The sequence below is a fragment of the Planococcus citri genome, chromosome 4, assembly GCF_950023065.1.
Source record: "Planococcus citri chromosome 4, ihPlaCitr1.1, whole genome shotgun sequence".
NCBI classification, from domain to species: Eukaryota; Metazoa; Arthropoda; class Insecta; order Hemiptera; family Pseudococcidae; genus Planococcus; species Planococcus citri.
Window position 1 is genome coordinate 8,454,775 of NC_088680.1, and position 16,966 is coordinate 8,471,740.

At 34.6% G+C, this 16,966-nt stretch overlaps 1 protein-coding gene and 1 long non-coding RNA gene across 2 annotated transcripts; one reads left to right on the top strand and one right to left on the bottom strand.

Annotated features, from left to right (window-relative positions):
• The first annotated feature begins 2,731 nt into the window (after nt 1-2,731).
• LOC135842535 (zinc finger protein on ecdysone puffs-like) lies at nt 2,732-11,042 on the top strand. The gene is made up of 13 exons (XM_065360035.1): nt 2,732-2,898; nt 2,985-3,205; nt 3,391-3,458; nt 3,546-3,647; nt 3,922-4,328; nt 5,441-5,498; nt 5,575-5,763; nt 5,852-5,956; nt 9,390-9,611; nt 9,747-9,848; nt 9,930-10,152; nt 10,241-10,419; nt 10,499-11,042. Exons 1-13 carry the CDS (start codon nt 2,888-2,890, stop codon nt 10,763-10,765), a joined length of 2,154 nt encoding a protein of 717 aa, XP_065216107.1. The 5' UTR covers nt 2,732-2,887; the 3' UTR covers nt 10,766-11,042.
• Nucleotides 11,043-12,649: 1,607 nt separating this feature from the next.
• On the bottom strand, nt 12,650-13,581 carry LOC135845733 (uncharacterized). The gene is made up of 3 exons (XR_010558815.1): nt 13,149-13,581; nt 12,899-13,079; nt 12,650-12,785 (listed from the first exon to the last, which is right to left on the bottom strand). It is a non-coding gene; the product is annotated as an uncharacterized LOC135845733 (long non-coding RNA).
• Nucleotides 13,582-16,966: the final 3,385 nt, after the last annotated feature.

Sequence of the window (16,966 nt, forward strand, 5' to 3'; positions counted from 1 at the left end):
ATCAGGTTTGAATCGAGGCGATCTGATTTTCCGAATACGAATTTGGAAACAATAGATCAAATTTTTGAGTTCACATACCGGTTTTGATTTTTAATGAATTTTTAAAAAATCAAATTTGAGCGAAAAAATGTAAAAAAAATCAAAATTTTACCAAATAGACCAAAAGAGCTAAAATTTGGGATGTGTCCTGTTTTCGACCCTCCAAGTCCAAGCCGATTGGAAACGGTTTCGAACCATTTTGAGTGGCAGTTCTGGAGCACCCTATTGCAGATTTTCGAAAATTGAAATTTCCATAACAGTTTACCCATTTGAGTTGTTAAAATTAAATTCAATTAGTACCCCATTTTTAATATGATGAGTCGATTGAAGGTGGTTTCAGGCTGTTCTGGAGCCTTCGAGAATATTTTGGAAATTTCAGATTTTCTGAAAAATGGGCTAAAAACCGTTCAAATACTTCAAATCAACTTGAGAGTCACTTCTTTTTCAAAATACTGACAAGGGAACCTCTTGAGGAGTCACACTCCGATTTGAACGGCGCCGCGATTTTTGGAATGAACATACCTAGTCTAAAACCCCCAAAACCAAATATTCAGCTGCCCAAGTTCATTTTTCGATTTTTGGCGAATTTTTGAAAATTCAAAATTGATTGTTTTTGACGATTTATGCTTTTTTTAAAAAAAATACGTACTTGATCAATAAAAATGGTCAAAATAAGTCCCAAAACTAATATTAATTACCCAAATCCAAATTTCACCATTTCCAGCCATTCTGGAGCCTCCAGCGCGATTTTTCAATTTCTCCAGAATTTTGAATTTGCTCCAGAAGGGGTAAATATGAGGTTGGGCAGCTAAAAATCGAGTTGTATATTAAACTCGACCTGTTTAACGAGTTTAACCACATTTGAGACGATTTTGAGAGTGACACCTCAAAAGTGTCTTTTTGACCAGCTTTTTTCAAAATTATTAAAAAATCCAAAAAATCAAAAGTTTCCCGTTTTTGTGGAAAATTTTGAAATTCACGCGAATCGCTGTATTTTGTCCAAAACTAACCCCCCAAATCCAAATTTCACAATTTCCAGCCATTCTGGAGCCTCCAGCGCGATTTTTCAATTTCTCCAGAATTTTGAATTTGCTCCAGAAAGCGTGAATATGCAGTTGGGCAGCTAAAAATCGAGTTGTATATAACACTCGACCTGTTTAACGAGTTTATCTACATTTTAGCCGATTTTGGGAGTGACACCTCAAGAGTGGCTTTTTGACCAGCTTTTTTCAAAATTAAAAAATCCAAAAAATCAAAAGATAACTGTTTGTGAGGAAATTTTTTGAATCTGCGCGAATCGCTGTATTTCTTCAAGAACTAACCCCCGGAGCGCAAATTCTACCATTTCCAGCCGTTTTGGAGTGAGAGTGATACGTACCTCACCTCAAAAAGCACTTTGCAGGTGTCACTCTCAAAATCGGCTCAAATCACAAATGTGGATAAACTCGTTAAACAGGTCGAGTTTAATATACAACTCGATTTTTAGCTGCCCATGAGAAATAATTGGGCTTCGATGCTCCAAAGTATCAATTTATCATTCTAAAAATATGAAATTTTTATTCGTTTACGAGAAAAATTGAATCAAAATTCACCACTTTTATTTTTCATTCAAAATTTCAGCTTTTAGAAAAGCCGAAAGCTAGCTAAAAGCTAGCCGAATTAATTGCAAAAGCCAAAAACTAAAGCCAAAAGTTTCAGTTTTTTCTTTTGGAAGGTAGAAGCCGAAAGTCAAGTTTCATTTTCACAATTGTCATTTTAAAGCTTTCAGTCATTCAGTTCCCGTCTGAAATTTCAAATTTGAAAATTTTGATTGGTTGAAGACAAGTTGTGAAAAAATCAGTGCTGTGAGAACGCGGAAGTGCTCGTTCCCGTTCCCGTTCTTCGTTCTCACTATAAAGAACGCCGTTCTTTGTTCCTTATTGTTCCCAAATGCAACGCCTCGATCCTGTTCCTAGTTCTTCTGCTCCATAAGCAGAAGCGTTCCCGTTCCCGTTCTCGTTCTCAAAAAAATTTCCAGAATTCACGTTCCTGTGTTCCCGTTCCTGTTCTCAATAGTGTTCTGTGGTACAAGCCAAGCAATTTTTGGTGGAAATTTTTTCATTTTCTTCAATTGTACCATAAAACAACTAAAAGTTTGTGGAAAAAGCTTATTTTTCAGAATTTTGGAAGGTAATTAGAGGACCCTGAAAGAACATCTGAGAACGCCAAATTGGCACTCCGTTCCCGTTCCCATTCCGACCGGGTTCCGTTCTCGCAATTTTATTGTCACCGTTCTTGAGTAAGAACGTTCTTCAAGAAGATTTGTGTGATTGTCCGTTCGTTCTTTGAAGGAAATTTAAAAAGTAGCGTTCTTTAGGCGTTCCCGTCTTCCCGTTCCCGTTTTCGTTCGTTCTCACAGCACTGGAAAAAATTAGCGAAAAAGTAGTGATTTTTTTTTCAACAAAAAAAAAATCAACAAAGCTTAAAACCATATGTTCGACTTTCAACGGTGAAATATAAATAATATTATTAATACTAAATACTAAACTAAAACTAAAAATTAAAATAATTAAATATTAAATAAAAATAAAAAAAGTAAAAAACTAAAAAGTAACTAAAAAATGATCGATGCTGTACGACTTTTCACAAACCGCAAGCCAAAAACTCCTCGCAGCAGTCTTCTTTCTTTAAATTTTGATCTGTGATGTGTGTGATTGTTTGATTTTTGTGTTGAACGCGCAATGGTGGTCTTTCTTCGAAGATTTTCGTAAATTATTTCATTGAGTTGGTGGTTTTTTGTGTTTTTATTATTTAACGTTTGATTTTATTAATTATTCAGTGTAAAATCTACTCCACCTGATACCAAATAATGACCTTCAGGTAAGCTCGCTTTTGTACAATATGAACTAAATCCATCGGTCAACGGAGTGTTACTGAATACCTTGTACGTGTTTGTTTTGTTTTAGAGGGTCAAGCAGGGGTTTTCGATCACCCAGAGGAACCCGTGGATCGTTCCGAAGCCGTGGTACATTTCGAGGACGTGGTCAAGGATCGAACTCTTACTATGAATCTAATAATCGAGGCTCGTTCAACAACAATAGAGGATCTTTTCGAGGCGGGTCTAGTTACCGAGGCAAAAACGATAGCTATGAGTCTCGAGACAGCAGCAGTAGCAGTAAATATAGTGGTAAACACTCTCGCTAATTTGACTATTAGAACGTACTGTACTATGTACAAAAACGATATGATTTGAGAAACGAATTATGCGACTGGGAAGTCTTCTTAAGTCGTCGTATATGACGTCATCCAAGATACTCTGTATGATTCGATTCGCTTTGGGCGTCATATGAATAGAATGTGTTTTATCTGTAGGCGATCGTTATTCGAGCTCACACAGTCGAAGAGAAGAAGGTAGCCATCATCATAGAGAAGTGAAAGAGGTAAGCGTACTAGTCGAGCGATTATTTCAGCCTATAAGATAACACTCTGTGTAGCCTGTGCATAATTCGTATTTAACGTGAACGCAGTCCGCATCCGGATCGTATGGAAGAGATCATAGTCGTCGCGATGGTGAACCGGAACGTAAACGAGTACGTTCGGAGATCGGAAGCTCGAGCTCGTACAAAGAGGTAAAATAAAGAAACAAATCGATTAATTTAATCAAAAAAAAAAAATTACGTTGAATAGCATCGTCTCGGAGTATACTAGTCAATCTGTGAAGCTCGAGAGCGACTCGCACGATGGCGATGGTCGCATTTTGGAGGGAATTCCGACGGTGGCCGTTGTAATTAGAAAATACTATGATCGAGATTAATAATTCTATAAACGTGAAAAGTAAAAAAAAAAACAAGTAACACTACTACGCCAGATAATGATAACAAATATGTGTTTTAAACATCCTAGGGTATATCACCTCGTAGATCGTACGACGACCTAGATCATTCCAATCATTCGAGTCGCAGCTATTCTAGCACCGGTTCGCCATACCGATCGGAATCTAGCTCGTTTGCCAAATCGCATCATCATCGTTCGAAGGAATACTCGGAATTTAAAAAACCTCTACCACCGGCGCAGGACTCGAGCTATCGCGGATCATCGTCCAGAGGATTTCGTGGCAGAGGTATCACTAGATCGACAACGGCCAATCGAATGAGTAGATCGACGACGGTCAATCGAATGAGTAGATCATCGATGGCGCCTTCGTATGTGAAACGTTCTGCTGTCGGACGTATAAGTACTAGATTGAGACCGACCCCTATGAGCCGCACGCAACAGTTATTACGAAAAAAGAAACAGATTCGTTTGATGAGGTAAAAATAACACACAAGTAAACCAAAACGGATACTCGTTAAAATGACTGTGTACCTGCGCAGCTCTGGAGGAGCAATATGCTCGGCCTCGATCTGTATGGTATTTTGTATATAATGGTATATGTAAATCGAAGGGACCAAGTACGATGAGTATCGTAGTAGCTTTCGATATATATATATATGAGAGCTCACTAAATTCCTGTACAAAAAAGTGCGACGTCGCTGTAAAGAGATCTTCGACGAAATGGCTACTATTCTGTTAACCATTTCGAATGTGCCAAGATGGAAAATTACAATATGGTTTAGTATATTCCTATATCACGTACAAACATTCAGATCTCAGATTTGTGTACTACAAAACGTTACTCAGAATGGTAATAACGAAGTTCTAGTCCTATCCCATAAATGTATAACGATCGAGATTCGCACCTACGCTTATGTGATCGTTTGTAATATTCTGTCATTTCCATAAATACGTTGAACGCTTTCGAGCCAGATAAGCTCGAGATTACGAAGCGTTGTGACTTGGCTAATCGCTTTAATTTTCCACCGAACGATGTGTAATAATCGCTTTTGTAATGCAAAGAATCGAGAACCAGAACGATACTAGCAACTAATCACTTTCGAGCTGAAACAATACTCTAAAAATTGTCATATTTTTTAATCGATTGAAAACGTCTTAATGAATCCAAAAAGTAAAAACACATAACGAATCATTTCTAACCGAGGTTTGAATCAAAACTACGGAACTGTCTTAGATTCATGTTCCGAGGTTTGAAATGACCACCAATGAAGAAAGTATTTTCACATTGTCTGCGTTATTTTCCCGAAGAACCCTATCAATATATTTGTGTTTCTAATCAATGTTCGAAACGACCACTAAACGAAGAGAGTATCTCTCGAAGAACTTGTCTTGATTTATGATGTCGAACGACTTTACCACACGATACGAAAACTTATATAAGAACAAGAGCAATAATGTAGTCGAATTTTTAGCAGAAATTTTCTCGAAGATCGAACTATGCTCGTTTTTTAATCCATATTTGCTTGAAAACCTTCGTCGTTTCATCGATGGTTGTTTTTTTAATCGTAGCTTTTGTATGTATTGGTAGGATTCGAAAATTAAATGAAGCTCGTGGCCGACCCTCGAAGAGTGATAAACCTAATGAAGTAATTATTGTTTTTTTGGTGCTGGAATATCTATGATTTGTATTCGAGATGATTAATTAATCGATATTTTTTGCAGAATAATACTACTTTTTCGGAAGAAGAAGATTTAGACAACATGGAAGTGGAAGACGAAGAAATGGTGGCCGAAGAATTAGACCAATCGATGGCCAAAAGTGAAAGCAGCGTAAAAGTAGAAGGTTCGGGTGAAGAGAAGAAATCAGATAGTAAAAAATCCACCCCTGTTAAAAAGGAAGCTGCGTCGGAGGTAGTTATCGTTGATATTGATTTTATTAATGAAGTATTGGACTCGTGTACCGAACTAATATTATTGTATTGTGTTGATTAATTTGTAGAGCGAATCTCCGAAGAAAACTGAAAGAAAACCGATAAATACGTTTCACAAGGATCATATTGCGTTGAAATGCCTCCATTGTAAAATCGAATGTTCAACGTTCAAAGTACGTTACTGTAGCGTTGTTTTTCATTTGTCAAGATCAAGATGTCTTAACTGTTCTGCTCGTCCTGCTTTCCCCTGTTATTGTGCTGATTTTTGCTCGTGTGTTCCGATATTCTGTGTTTGTTTCTTTGTTTGTTTAAATTGAAAGGAAGTCCTGCAAAGTGCAAAAAGGGATGCTTTTTGTTTTAATTGTTCAAGAAAATGTATTGTTTCAAAAAACAAACCAGAAGTACTGTTGTTTGACGAAATTTCTAAGAAAAGTTGCCTGGTTTCTGACAAAATACTTGGAAGTTGGCAGCCTTTTTTTTTAGCCTAAATTGTCGAAGAACGTCTTGTGTTCCACCAAAAAAGTCTAAATTGTCAAAAAAAATCTGTGTTTTGACCAAAACATGAAAAAGGATTAATTTTTGCCTTCGCTGACGAAAACATTCAGTTTTTTTTTTTTTCAAATTGCCAAGTAAATATTTTGATGTTTGCTAAAATTTCTTAAATACTAAAAAGCCCTATTTTTGAAAAAATTACATAAAAGGTGTTGTTCTTTTGCTAAATTATCTAAAAAGTGCTCTCAATAGGTGCATGAGAGTGAGATGCTGTATTTTTTCAAAATTTCCAAATAACTGCTGTTTTTTTTGCTAGAATAGCCGTAACGGACTTCTTTTTTTCGTAAAAAATACAAAGAACAAAAAACATCAAGAAATACTGTTTCTTAGCCCGAATTGCTGGAAAATACTGTGTTTTGTCAACGTTGCCATAAAAGTTCTTAATTCTGTCAAAGTTGTCAACAAGATCTTGTTTGTTGTTTTTTTTTTCAAAATTATCCAGAAAATTTAATTATTTGCCAAAGTTGTCAAAACGTCTAAAAAGTCTTTTTTTTTCAAAAGCTCCAAAAACTCTAATTTTGCCAAAATTACTGTTTAAATGAACGTTCTTTTACCAAAACATCCCAAAAGTGTAGATTTTTGTCTTAGTTCAATTTTTTTTTTTTTTAGAACTGTCAAATTAAAAGTCCTTTTTGGACTCAAATTATCAAAAACTAGGTAGGTAGTAGGTACTCATGTTTGTGTGTCCATGTTTGTCAAAATTGTCTGCCAGATTCTGTTCTGTTTTTTTCTCTTTTTTTTCAACTTGTCACAAAACCTCCTTATTGTCAAAGTTGTCGAAAAGTACTTTTTTGGCCAAATTTCCCATAAACTCTTGAAAAGTCTTCTCAAAATCTCCAAAAAAAGATGTTGTTTTTGCCAAAATTGCTAACAAATTCATGTGGTTTTTTTTTATCAAATTTATTGAAAAAGTACGTTTGGCTTTTTTTGTCAAAATATTCAGAAAGTCTCATTTTGGCCTAAGTTATCGCACAGCCGTATTTTTAAACCAAAATTCTTAAGAAATTTCTGCTTTTTTACCAAAATACCCAAAAAGTGTTGATTGTTTTGCTTTTCTGCCTGTAAGTTCTCTGTTTTCCACAATCAGCCAATTTGAAGGTCCATTTTTTGCCAAAGTGGGCAAAAGTTTTGATTTTTGCCGCAATTATCGAGGCTTTGTTTTCTTTTATTCTTCAAAATGCTCGAATGCTCAAAAAGTCCCATTGTTTTCTGGAACTTCTCAGAAAGTGCAATATCTGTCGATGTTGTCAAAAGGTCTCCTTTTTGCAAGAAATTAACTCTCAATTTTCACTAAAATAGCTAAAAAAAAATCCTGCTCCTTTGCGATACATTCCAAAAACTACTCGGTTTTGTCTTTCAAAATGTTCAGTTTTTTCCCAAAATTGCCAACAATTTTTGTGTGTTTTTTTTTAGCAAACTGCTGAGAAAAATGTGGTTTGACGTTTTTCTCAAAATTATCGTGTAGTTTCTTTTTTCCAAATTCCCTTGAAATTTCTATTTTTTTTTTTTTCAAAAATATCGAAAAAATATTGAATTTTCTTGACTGTCTGAAATGTTATATTTTTTCCAAAATTGCCAAATTAAAGGCTTCTTTTGTCTCAAAATTGTCAGAAGAAGTTGTGTTTTTTTGCAAATTGTTGAAAACTCATTTTTGTTGAAATTGTCCGGAATTTTCACGAATTCCTGTTTTGTTTTTCCAAAATTATCAAAAAGTCCAATAGTTACCAGAAGTTAAATTTCCATCAAAATAATTCCATAATTACTGAAAAGTTCCTGCTCTTTTGCTTGAACATGCGAAAAGTGTTGATTTTGATCTTAGCCATCTGACAAGTCCTGTTTTTTTTTGTTTTTTTTTTCAAAATTGTCAAATAAAGGTCTCGTTTTTGCCATTATTGCCCATGAGGTCTTGTTTTTTGCCTAAATTGCCAATAAAAATCCTATTCACTGATTAAAATGCATAAAAAATCACGTTTTTTGTCAAAATTGTCAAAAAAGTCCGGATATTCTACCAAAATTACCCCAAAAATAACGTTTTAATTTTTGTAATTGTCCAAAAGTCTCTTTGGCTAAAATTGTCAAAGAATCAATGAAATCCTACTTTTTTTTTTACCAAAAATTGTTTTTAAAAAGTCCACTGTTCTGCCAAAATTGCCAAAAAAGTCCTAATTTTTGGCAAAATTCCTAAAAAAAATTTTTTATTTTTTCAAAATTAGATACTAGAAAGTCTTTGAAAATTGCCAAAAAATTTCATGTTTTTTTTCACCTATGACCAAACTGCTGAGAAAGGTATGGTTTGGGGTTTTGTCAAAATTATCATATAGTTTCTTTTTTTTCAAATTCCTTAGAAATTCCTGCTTTTTTCAGAAATATCGAAAAAATATTGAATTTTTTTGGCTGTCTAAAAAGTTCTCTTTTTTCTAAAATTACAATATTAAAGGCTCCTTTTGTGTCGAATTGTCAGAAGGAGTTGTTTTTTGACAAATTGCTGAAAACTCCTAATTTTTGTTGAAATTGTCCGCAATTTTCACGAATTTCAGTTGTTTTTTTTTTACAAAATTATCAAAAAGTCCCATAGTTATCAGAAGTTCCATTTTCATCAAAATAATTCCAATATTGCTGAAAAGTTCCTGCTCTTTTGCTTAAACATGCGAAAAGTGACGTTCTAATTTTTGCAATTGTCCAAAAGTCTCTTCTTTGGCTAAAATTGTCGAAAAATCAATGAAATTCCATTTTTTTACCAAAATTGTTTTTAAAAAAGTCCACTATTCTGCCAAAATTGCCAATAAGTCCTAATTTTTGGCAAAATTCCTAAAAAAAATCTTCCTCCACTTATTCTACTTCTCTTTGAAAATCGTAACGTTCTGACTTCGAACAAATTCCAACTTGGGTAAATTCGTATCGGGACTACCCTCCTCTCCTCCAAATTTTAAACCTGTCGGAAATCCTGCTTTTGTCCTGCTTCAACATGTTGTCCTATTACAGTTAAAGACACCTTATTTATGTATCATCTCATTCAAGAAGTAATTTAAACGTATTTTTCATCGATCTGCGCAGAGATACGCGATGCATTTGAACTCGTACAGACACAAGACGTCGATGGATTCGGTGCTGTACGACTCGAAACAGAAATTGAGAAAGATGCGAGCCGAGCAACGTAATCAGCAACGTGTTATCGACGAGAAAAACGACGATTTTGCGAAAACTTCGTATTGTAGATTATGTAAACTGAACTACAAACAGACCAAACAGGAACATTTCACTTCCGATCATCATATTGTAAGTAGTACTCTCACTCTAATCAGCTCTTCGAATCGTTATCACGAAGCTGTTGAAAAATATTGTTATCGTACCTACGAAAGAACTACCTACGTAGATTTCTAATCGGTAATTTTTTTCTTTCACTTGTTTTAGAATCTGAACGAATTTTTGAATCCGAGATGCTCAGTATGTCATTTATCGTTCGAAACGCCCATTCTATACGAACATCACAAATGTACTTTGAATCATATCAAGGTAAGTTAGTCGTTGAAAATAATGATACGATGATAAACGTGATTCTTTATTGATGGGTTTTGTTTTTGATGCGAATTTCAGCGTAAAGCATTCCTCGAGAGAAAAGGAGCAGATGTAAAAGACGGCGATAAAGATGAAGAGAATAACGACGATGATAACTTTATGGTACTGGATTCAGTCGGTTCAGCTGACGAAGAGTCCGGTGACGAAACGCAACCGGCTGATGATACGAGCGTTGTCGACGACGATGAAACCAAAGCTAAATCAGCACCGGCTAAGAAGAAGAAATTACCCAAAGTTGTCGGTTAGTTAAGCTTGCATACAGTTTACTAGAATGTATTACTCGTGATCAAAGCACTGTACAGATAATTATGTAAAATGTCCGGTTTCAGGAGCGGAATTCATTAAACGAGTACCGGTGTATTATTGTAAATTGTGCCGTCTTTGTTTACCGTATAATCCGAACACGCTGCAGGAAGATTTGCTTTTAGCTCATTGCAGAGGACGGTTCCATTTGAAATTATTTTCAACCGAGAAACTAAGAAGAACTAAACAAGATGCGACTAAATCGGTAAGAATTGAATTAAAGTTGATTAAACACCGTGTTTACGATACGTATTTAGTAACTATGTTTGTTTAATTCAACGTAGAAGAAGAGTAAACTGAATAAATCCGGATTACCGAAAGATGTTTCGGAAAACAACACCGAAGACACGAACGCCAGTACCGAAGTTGACGATTCAAGCGCTTGGGACGATACAGAAGGCGATCATCAGAAATCATCGGACGACGAAGAAGCCGGTAACCGTTTCGATAGATTTGGACATAGCGAAGAACTCGAAAACGCTACCGCTGCCGTTAAATCTGAGACGAACGAGAGTAACGGTGCGAACGAAAGTATTGCCACGCAAGCGTGAGATGTTCGTATCGAAATACCATATTTATTCGTTGGAGAAGAATATACTTTTTTATACAATATGTTTTATTTATGTAGAATTTCTAGTGTTAGGTTGGAAGCGCGTTATATATTGTAAAGTTATACGATTGTTTCTCATATGTACGAGATACGTGCGTTCTTGTAATTTATGTTTGAAAAGTGATGTTTGTTTAGTAACAGACTCAGTGTATAATGTAGTGATAATTTAACTGGTTTGATGATGTCGTATTTATATAATAAACTATTATATTAGTGTCGTGAATGAAACAATCTTCATGTATTGGTATATTATTGGTGGGTTATTTGAGAACGAACAACTTCGGCGAAGTTTCAAAATTTTCTGAATACTTACTCGAAGAAAATGTATCAAAAAATGATGATATATCGTTACATGAGCAAAGATAATCAAGTATGTCAATTTTTGACATTTTATTTGAGTTATCTGAGATAGAAAAGCTTCAAGAATTTCTTTTGTCAGATCTGAATTTAAATGAATTCCCAAAACACATGAATTCCGATTCTTGAATTTTGTCGTTTTTTCAAGAATGTTGTCGAGAGAGATCAAATGTTCAGATTATTGCACGATTGAATATAGCTAAAAATATTACTCCTCATGCAATGCTGATTATGGAGTCATATTTGTTTTTCAAAAAAAAAAAATGTTTCAGGAGCAAAGTAAAATTTTCTTCAGATTTTGATAAACTGATTGATGATCTTGGCAGTACTCGTCCAGAGCAACAAAAAAGGTCATCTAGTTACTTAATTGAAGTAATTCGGTAATTGCTCGAAATAATATCAGGACTGTAGGAGTTCCAGGCTCCAGCGTTAGCATTTGAAATTCACTGTCAATAAAAACAGTCGATCAAAAAATTGATTTTCATTGAAATGGTCTGGTCAAAAAAAACTGACTAGTATTATTCCCAATACTTTTTAATAAATATTGAAAATCACTGATGATGTTACAAGAGTACAATTTAGGCATATTGTGATTTAAAGGATGAGTACCTAGACCTACCTATACTTTACATCCGAACGTTAATTTAGATACCTAAGTACATTACGATGAAAGATCAGCTAAAAATGTTCAGCGTTGAGAGATGAGGTTACCGAGCAATTTTTCATCTCCTGGATTCATTCAAATAGTACTTGTACTTAATTTAGTACTTATTTTTTGTTTCAGATTATCACATGGAGCAGAAATCACGAAAACATCTTCGACAATCCTACGAAACAGGAGTGATATCATTGTTGATGTTGATCGTTTGGTTTCCAAATCAGAATGATCGAAGTTATCGAACACTAATAAATGAACAGTTTTCAACTTTTCATCGCTTATACACACTGAAATTCGATGCACCTATAACCGTATTACGTTGTTAAACTGATAATTATTCGTTACACGAAGTAAGTAACAGTTGGGAAAATAATTCACTCGTTGTAGTGAAAATTTACTTTAGAAGTATTAATGTACAATCAACGATGATGAATCGATCTCGATCATATTTGATCCTTTCATTAGAACAGTCTTGTACTATACCGAAGCTATGTACCTACAGCTCGTTATGTACGATATTTCTTCGGTAATTGCTCATAATTATCGTTTTGAAGAGTATCCGGCCATCTCTAGCATTTGAAATTCACTGTAAATGAAGAACATAGGTATAGTCAATAAATTTATTTTTACAATTCAACAAACGTACAAACGATCCAAATAAACAGATAGGTTGTTCAATAATCTTTCAACGAAACTAGCGCTATCGGCGTAGTTCGAGTATTACGTACGTTGAACTCGAACGCAGTACTTCTACCTAGCTGGATAAAAGTATAGCCAATTTACGATGAAAGCATGATCTGAACCGCTTAGCAATAATGATACAAGATGAATATTGAACAATAATCGAGCTCTTGAATTCACTTCGCTGGTAACTTGATGTTTTATATTTCAGTTCAGAGATTCCCGTAATGGATTAGAAATCACGAAAGGAAGGATGAAGAAAATTCTGTCAAACAGGTAAATGATTTCATTAGTACCTATAGTCTTGATCATCGTTCGGTTTCATAATCAGATGTCTACAAAATAGATACTTAGCATGTTTTTTCATTACTTACGTACTTTCTATAATGAAATTTGAGATTCAATTTGTAAGTACTCGTATTGTGAACTGATCGATTATTCGTTATATGATCATCATCTAACGCTAACGTATAGGTTGAATTAGCAAATTCAACTGAGTGGGCTGCAGTTCAGTTCATCATTTCGTTCGGTTTTTTCGGTAGGTCTAGATACCTGGAAACTTTGATATGAAAATTCGAATTTAGGATTGACGAATGTGAATGATCTACCTGTAATGGAGCAATCTTACCTTGATTACGACTACGCCGCTGATCTGCTCGTTTTCAGAGTGTTCTTGCAGGATGATGAATGGATGGGGGACAACTATGTAGGTATTCGTCTAATGTCATATGACTGGCGTAGTTATTTGTCTTTTCTATCAGTTCAGCGGTTCTCACATTGAGATTCATTTTTCACGATGGATTATGTTGAATTTATTTTATCGTCCAATCTATTCAACTCGAATCGCTTCGACAAAAAATTCTTCAGCCCTTTAGGAAACGTGTTTCGTCTGGCTCGTATCTCTATCTACGAATGAATTGCCTAGTGATGGATCAATGGATCATTTATACCTATTATTTTAATTAATTATGCACGGCAAATCCCCTTATCAGTTCATAATAATTCATTATCAGGAAAAAACACATTGAGAAGGGAGGGGAGACAGCAAAAACGAAAATCAAAATCCAGCAAGTTGACGTTTCGGATTTTTGACGTGGCGAAAATTTTATTTTTGGCTTCAAAAAAAAATTGTCACAGAAAAAAATGCCACGAACGGAAATGAATCCAAAGAGGAAATGTCCTTGACATTGAACTTCGTTGCAAAGTGCAAACACGAGGAGGTGATTGAACCACACCGAAGTGTTTTTTTTCTCCTTCTGTCCTTCAATTCGTTAGACATCATGGCGGCGCGGCGATAGTTTTGCAGTTCTTATTTTCGTTTCGTTAATTTTCTATTAATTTTAACCGCCATGTCGCGATATTTCTTTAATTTTCATTTACGCATAGTGTTACGAATTAGTCTTCGATTTATTTAATTCTCAATTACGCGTACTTGTATTCATTTCATCGTAGAAATGTTAGCGGCGGTTCGGCCACACGAGTTGCTGTAAGTACTAAGTATTTTATTGTAATTTAATGTGTAATAAGTCGTTGGAATGATTGTTGAGAATAGTTATACTTGTTGTAGGTTACGTACATTGAATTTCATCGATTATTTTGAATATTTGTGTAAGTTTGAATCAATGTGTTAGTGTGTTAGTGAGCGGTGACCGCAGTGTCGGCGGCAGCGTCACTGGAAATCGCTATTGTTTCTCTTACGTTAGTCGTTAGGTCAGGTCGTTAGCTAGCTGTGGAAGTATAGTGTGATGAGGTATGTGCTACAGTGATTTTAATTCGAATAATTAATTATGTAGGTATCAAATTCCATATTATTGGATTTTTCAATTGTTTTCCTGTACGTACTACGTACGTAGTAGATAGGTAATATGCTTAGTAGACAGCTAGACACCTTTCGTGATCGAGACTTCGAGACTGCAGATTTGGTATTTATTTCATTTGAATGAGTGAAAATTTGTCTCCGATTTTTGGTAATTTGTTTAGTTCGATTCGATCGTATTGTATTAGGGTTGGTTGTGAATTTTCATGCACGAGGTGGAGGTAGCATTGTTGATTGTACTTTTGTACGTAGTAGGTGAATCATCGTCTCCGGTCGATGACTCAACAGCACAATAATTCCTGTCCGCTGTGGTGTAACTGTATGCTCGACGCTATTGAACACCCTGTGCTTGATCAACGACGTGTTCTCTGTTCTAACTTGCTCGTTACTTTTGATTCGTTTTTCTTTTTAATTAATTTTTATTTTCTTCTTCGTGGTTTCGTTACGCATGTAGGTAATTAGGTATTTATTTTTTCGAGATTTTTATACTTTTGAGTTCTTTTTTTTTCTGCTGGCCCATGTAAGTACATCATTATAGGTAATATTTTTTAAATTCGTTTCTGCTGTTTTTACTCGAATCAGTCCTAGTTTTCGTGGCATTTTCTAAAATTTAAGTAAATTGTGCAATACCGATACGTTGGCGGCCGCTGATCTGTTTGAAAGATGATTTTTTAGAAATTGAGAACAGGGTGTTTCAAAATTTTGACTTCGTTTCTCAACTAGATCGTATTTTGAGTTTTCATTGTGTGTTTAATTTTGTGTTTGTGTTTACAGGATGTATCTACCTATCTATCTAATGGACATTCAACACATTTTCAAGGCAAAGTTTCGATGGTGCGAAAGAAGTTCCTCTGGCAGTCTGGTGAGTTCTTTCAATATTCAATTTGATTGTAACTTGAATTACGACGTGTTTTTTATCTCTTTGTCGTTTTGATCTGCGATCTCTCATTCTATTCGAAGGTAGAGGTACCCATTTGATCAATTTCAGTCAATTTTCAATACCTACGCGTTGTATTTATTTTTTGCAAAATTTCTACATCATTTCGACAATTTTTGGTCGAAAGTCTAGTAAGAACTATTTTGCTTATGGAAGAGGAGGAATTTGATCTGATATCTGTATACTTATCCGAGCAAATCTTCTCCGCTGTTCTTTAATCCAATTTTATCGATAGTCAACACTTTATGCAATCATCCTTTAATTCAGACATTGTTTTTGTTTTTTTTTTTCAGGTTTTAAAATTTTCATCATGATTGACTACGCAGCAGAAGTTCGTTTAGCTCTCGAGTTTCAACAAACCTGTACGATGACCAACGCACGAAGATGGTCGAAATACTCACATTGGAATGTAAGTGTATTTTGTTTGGTTTTTTTTTCAAATTTTCCAGTCGTTTGTTGAAAATTGTCTGTGAACAGCCCCTCCACTATTATTTTGCTCAAGTTTCAAGATGTTGAAGAAAATTTAAATTGTTATTTTATCGAGTTCTGACTTCTGAGAATGTTCGAAGCCATCTTTATGAGAAATTTTGCTCAATTTTCGTGAAATATTAATTATTTTTAGTCATTTGAAGAGATTTTTACGCCAGTTTTAACTTTTAACGTATTTTAAGTACCTCGTGTATTTCTTGTTCACATTTTCGTAATTTTTTGAATCTTTTTTTGGAATTTTATAAACTTTCTGTGAGATTTTGTATGAATTTCGCGATCTCACGTCTATTATCAGTCGTTGTCCTATTGTTTTCATGACTTTAAAAACGTTTTGCTCATTTTTTCCAAAATTTTACCAGCTTTTGGTAAGTTCTAGAAATTTTTGTAGAGATTTTATTACAATTTGATTACGTATATTCGACCAATTTTTAGTGACTTTGATTATCTTTGTAATTTTGATTAGATTTTGCTCAAATTTCGATGTATTTTATCAACTCTGAGTCGTTTTGTAATTGTTTTTGCGTCATTTTAAGACACTTTCGCAATTTTTATTTAGATTTGCTAGATTGTTTTTTTTCCTGAAATTTCATAAATTTTTGTAATCGGACAATTTTATTACTTCTGTGATAAGGGGGGGGGGACGAGAGATAAGTTTGCGTTTAAATGCTAGATTGTTTTTTTCCCCTGAAATTTCATAAATTTTTGTAATCGGACAATTTTATTACCTCTGTGATTGGGGGAGGGGGGGGGGGCGAGAGAGATAAGGTTGCGTTTAAATATTCATTTCGCCGTGTGATGAGTTTCTCAACTGTGTTCTAAAATGAAAGATTTATTATTAGTCATTGTAATAATTAATCAATTTCAAATTGTTCCTTTGTGTCACTCAGTTGCATATTTTTAATTTCATTTAATTTTTTTCAGAGATGCAAGTTTTTCTACATTCAGGAGGAATTGGCGACGTTGAACGTTTTTATCGAGTTGAAATACGAACACGATTACAATTTCAGGAGCAACCAAATCGATTTACTTCATCTGGATGATATATTGTTAAGGTATTTACCTAGATATTGTTACCTATCATTGCCGTTACTTTAGAAAATAGCGCACTACGTTTTCGTTGATTAGCTTAAAATGGTCTGTATAACCACCGTTCATGTTGAATGTGTTTATTTGAATGATTTTAAATCGTTTTGATCGCTGTCGA

Coding starts and splice junctions, on each gene's coding strand:
- LOC135842535 (XM_065360035.1), top strand. Junction 9,849..9,929: donor GTACTTTGAATCATATCAAG/GTAAGTTAGTCG, acceptor TGCGAATTTCAG/CGTAAAGCATTCCTCGAGAG. Junction 10,420..10,498: donor AACAAGATGCGACTAAATCG/GTAAGAATTGAA, acceptor AATTCAACGTAG/AAGAAGAGTAAACTGAATAA.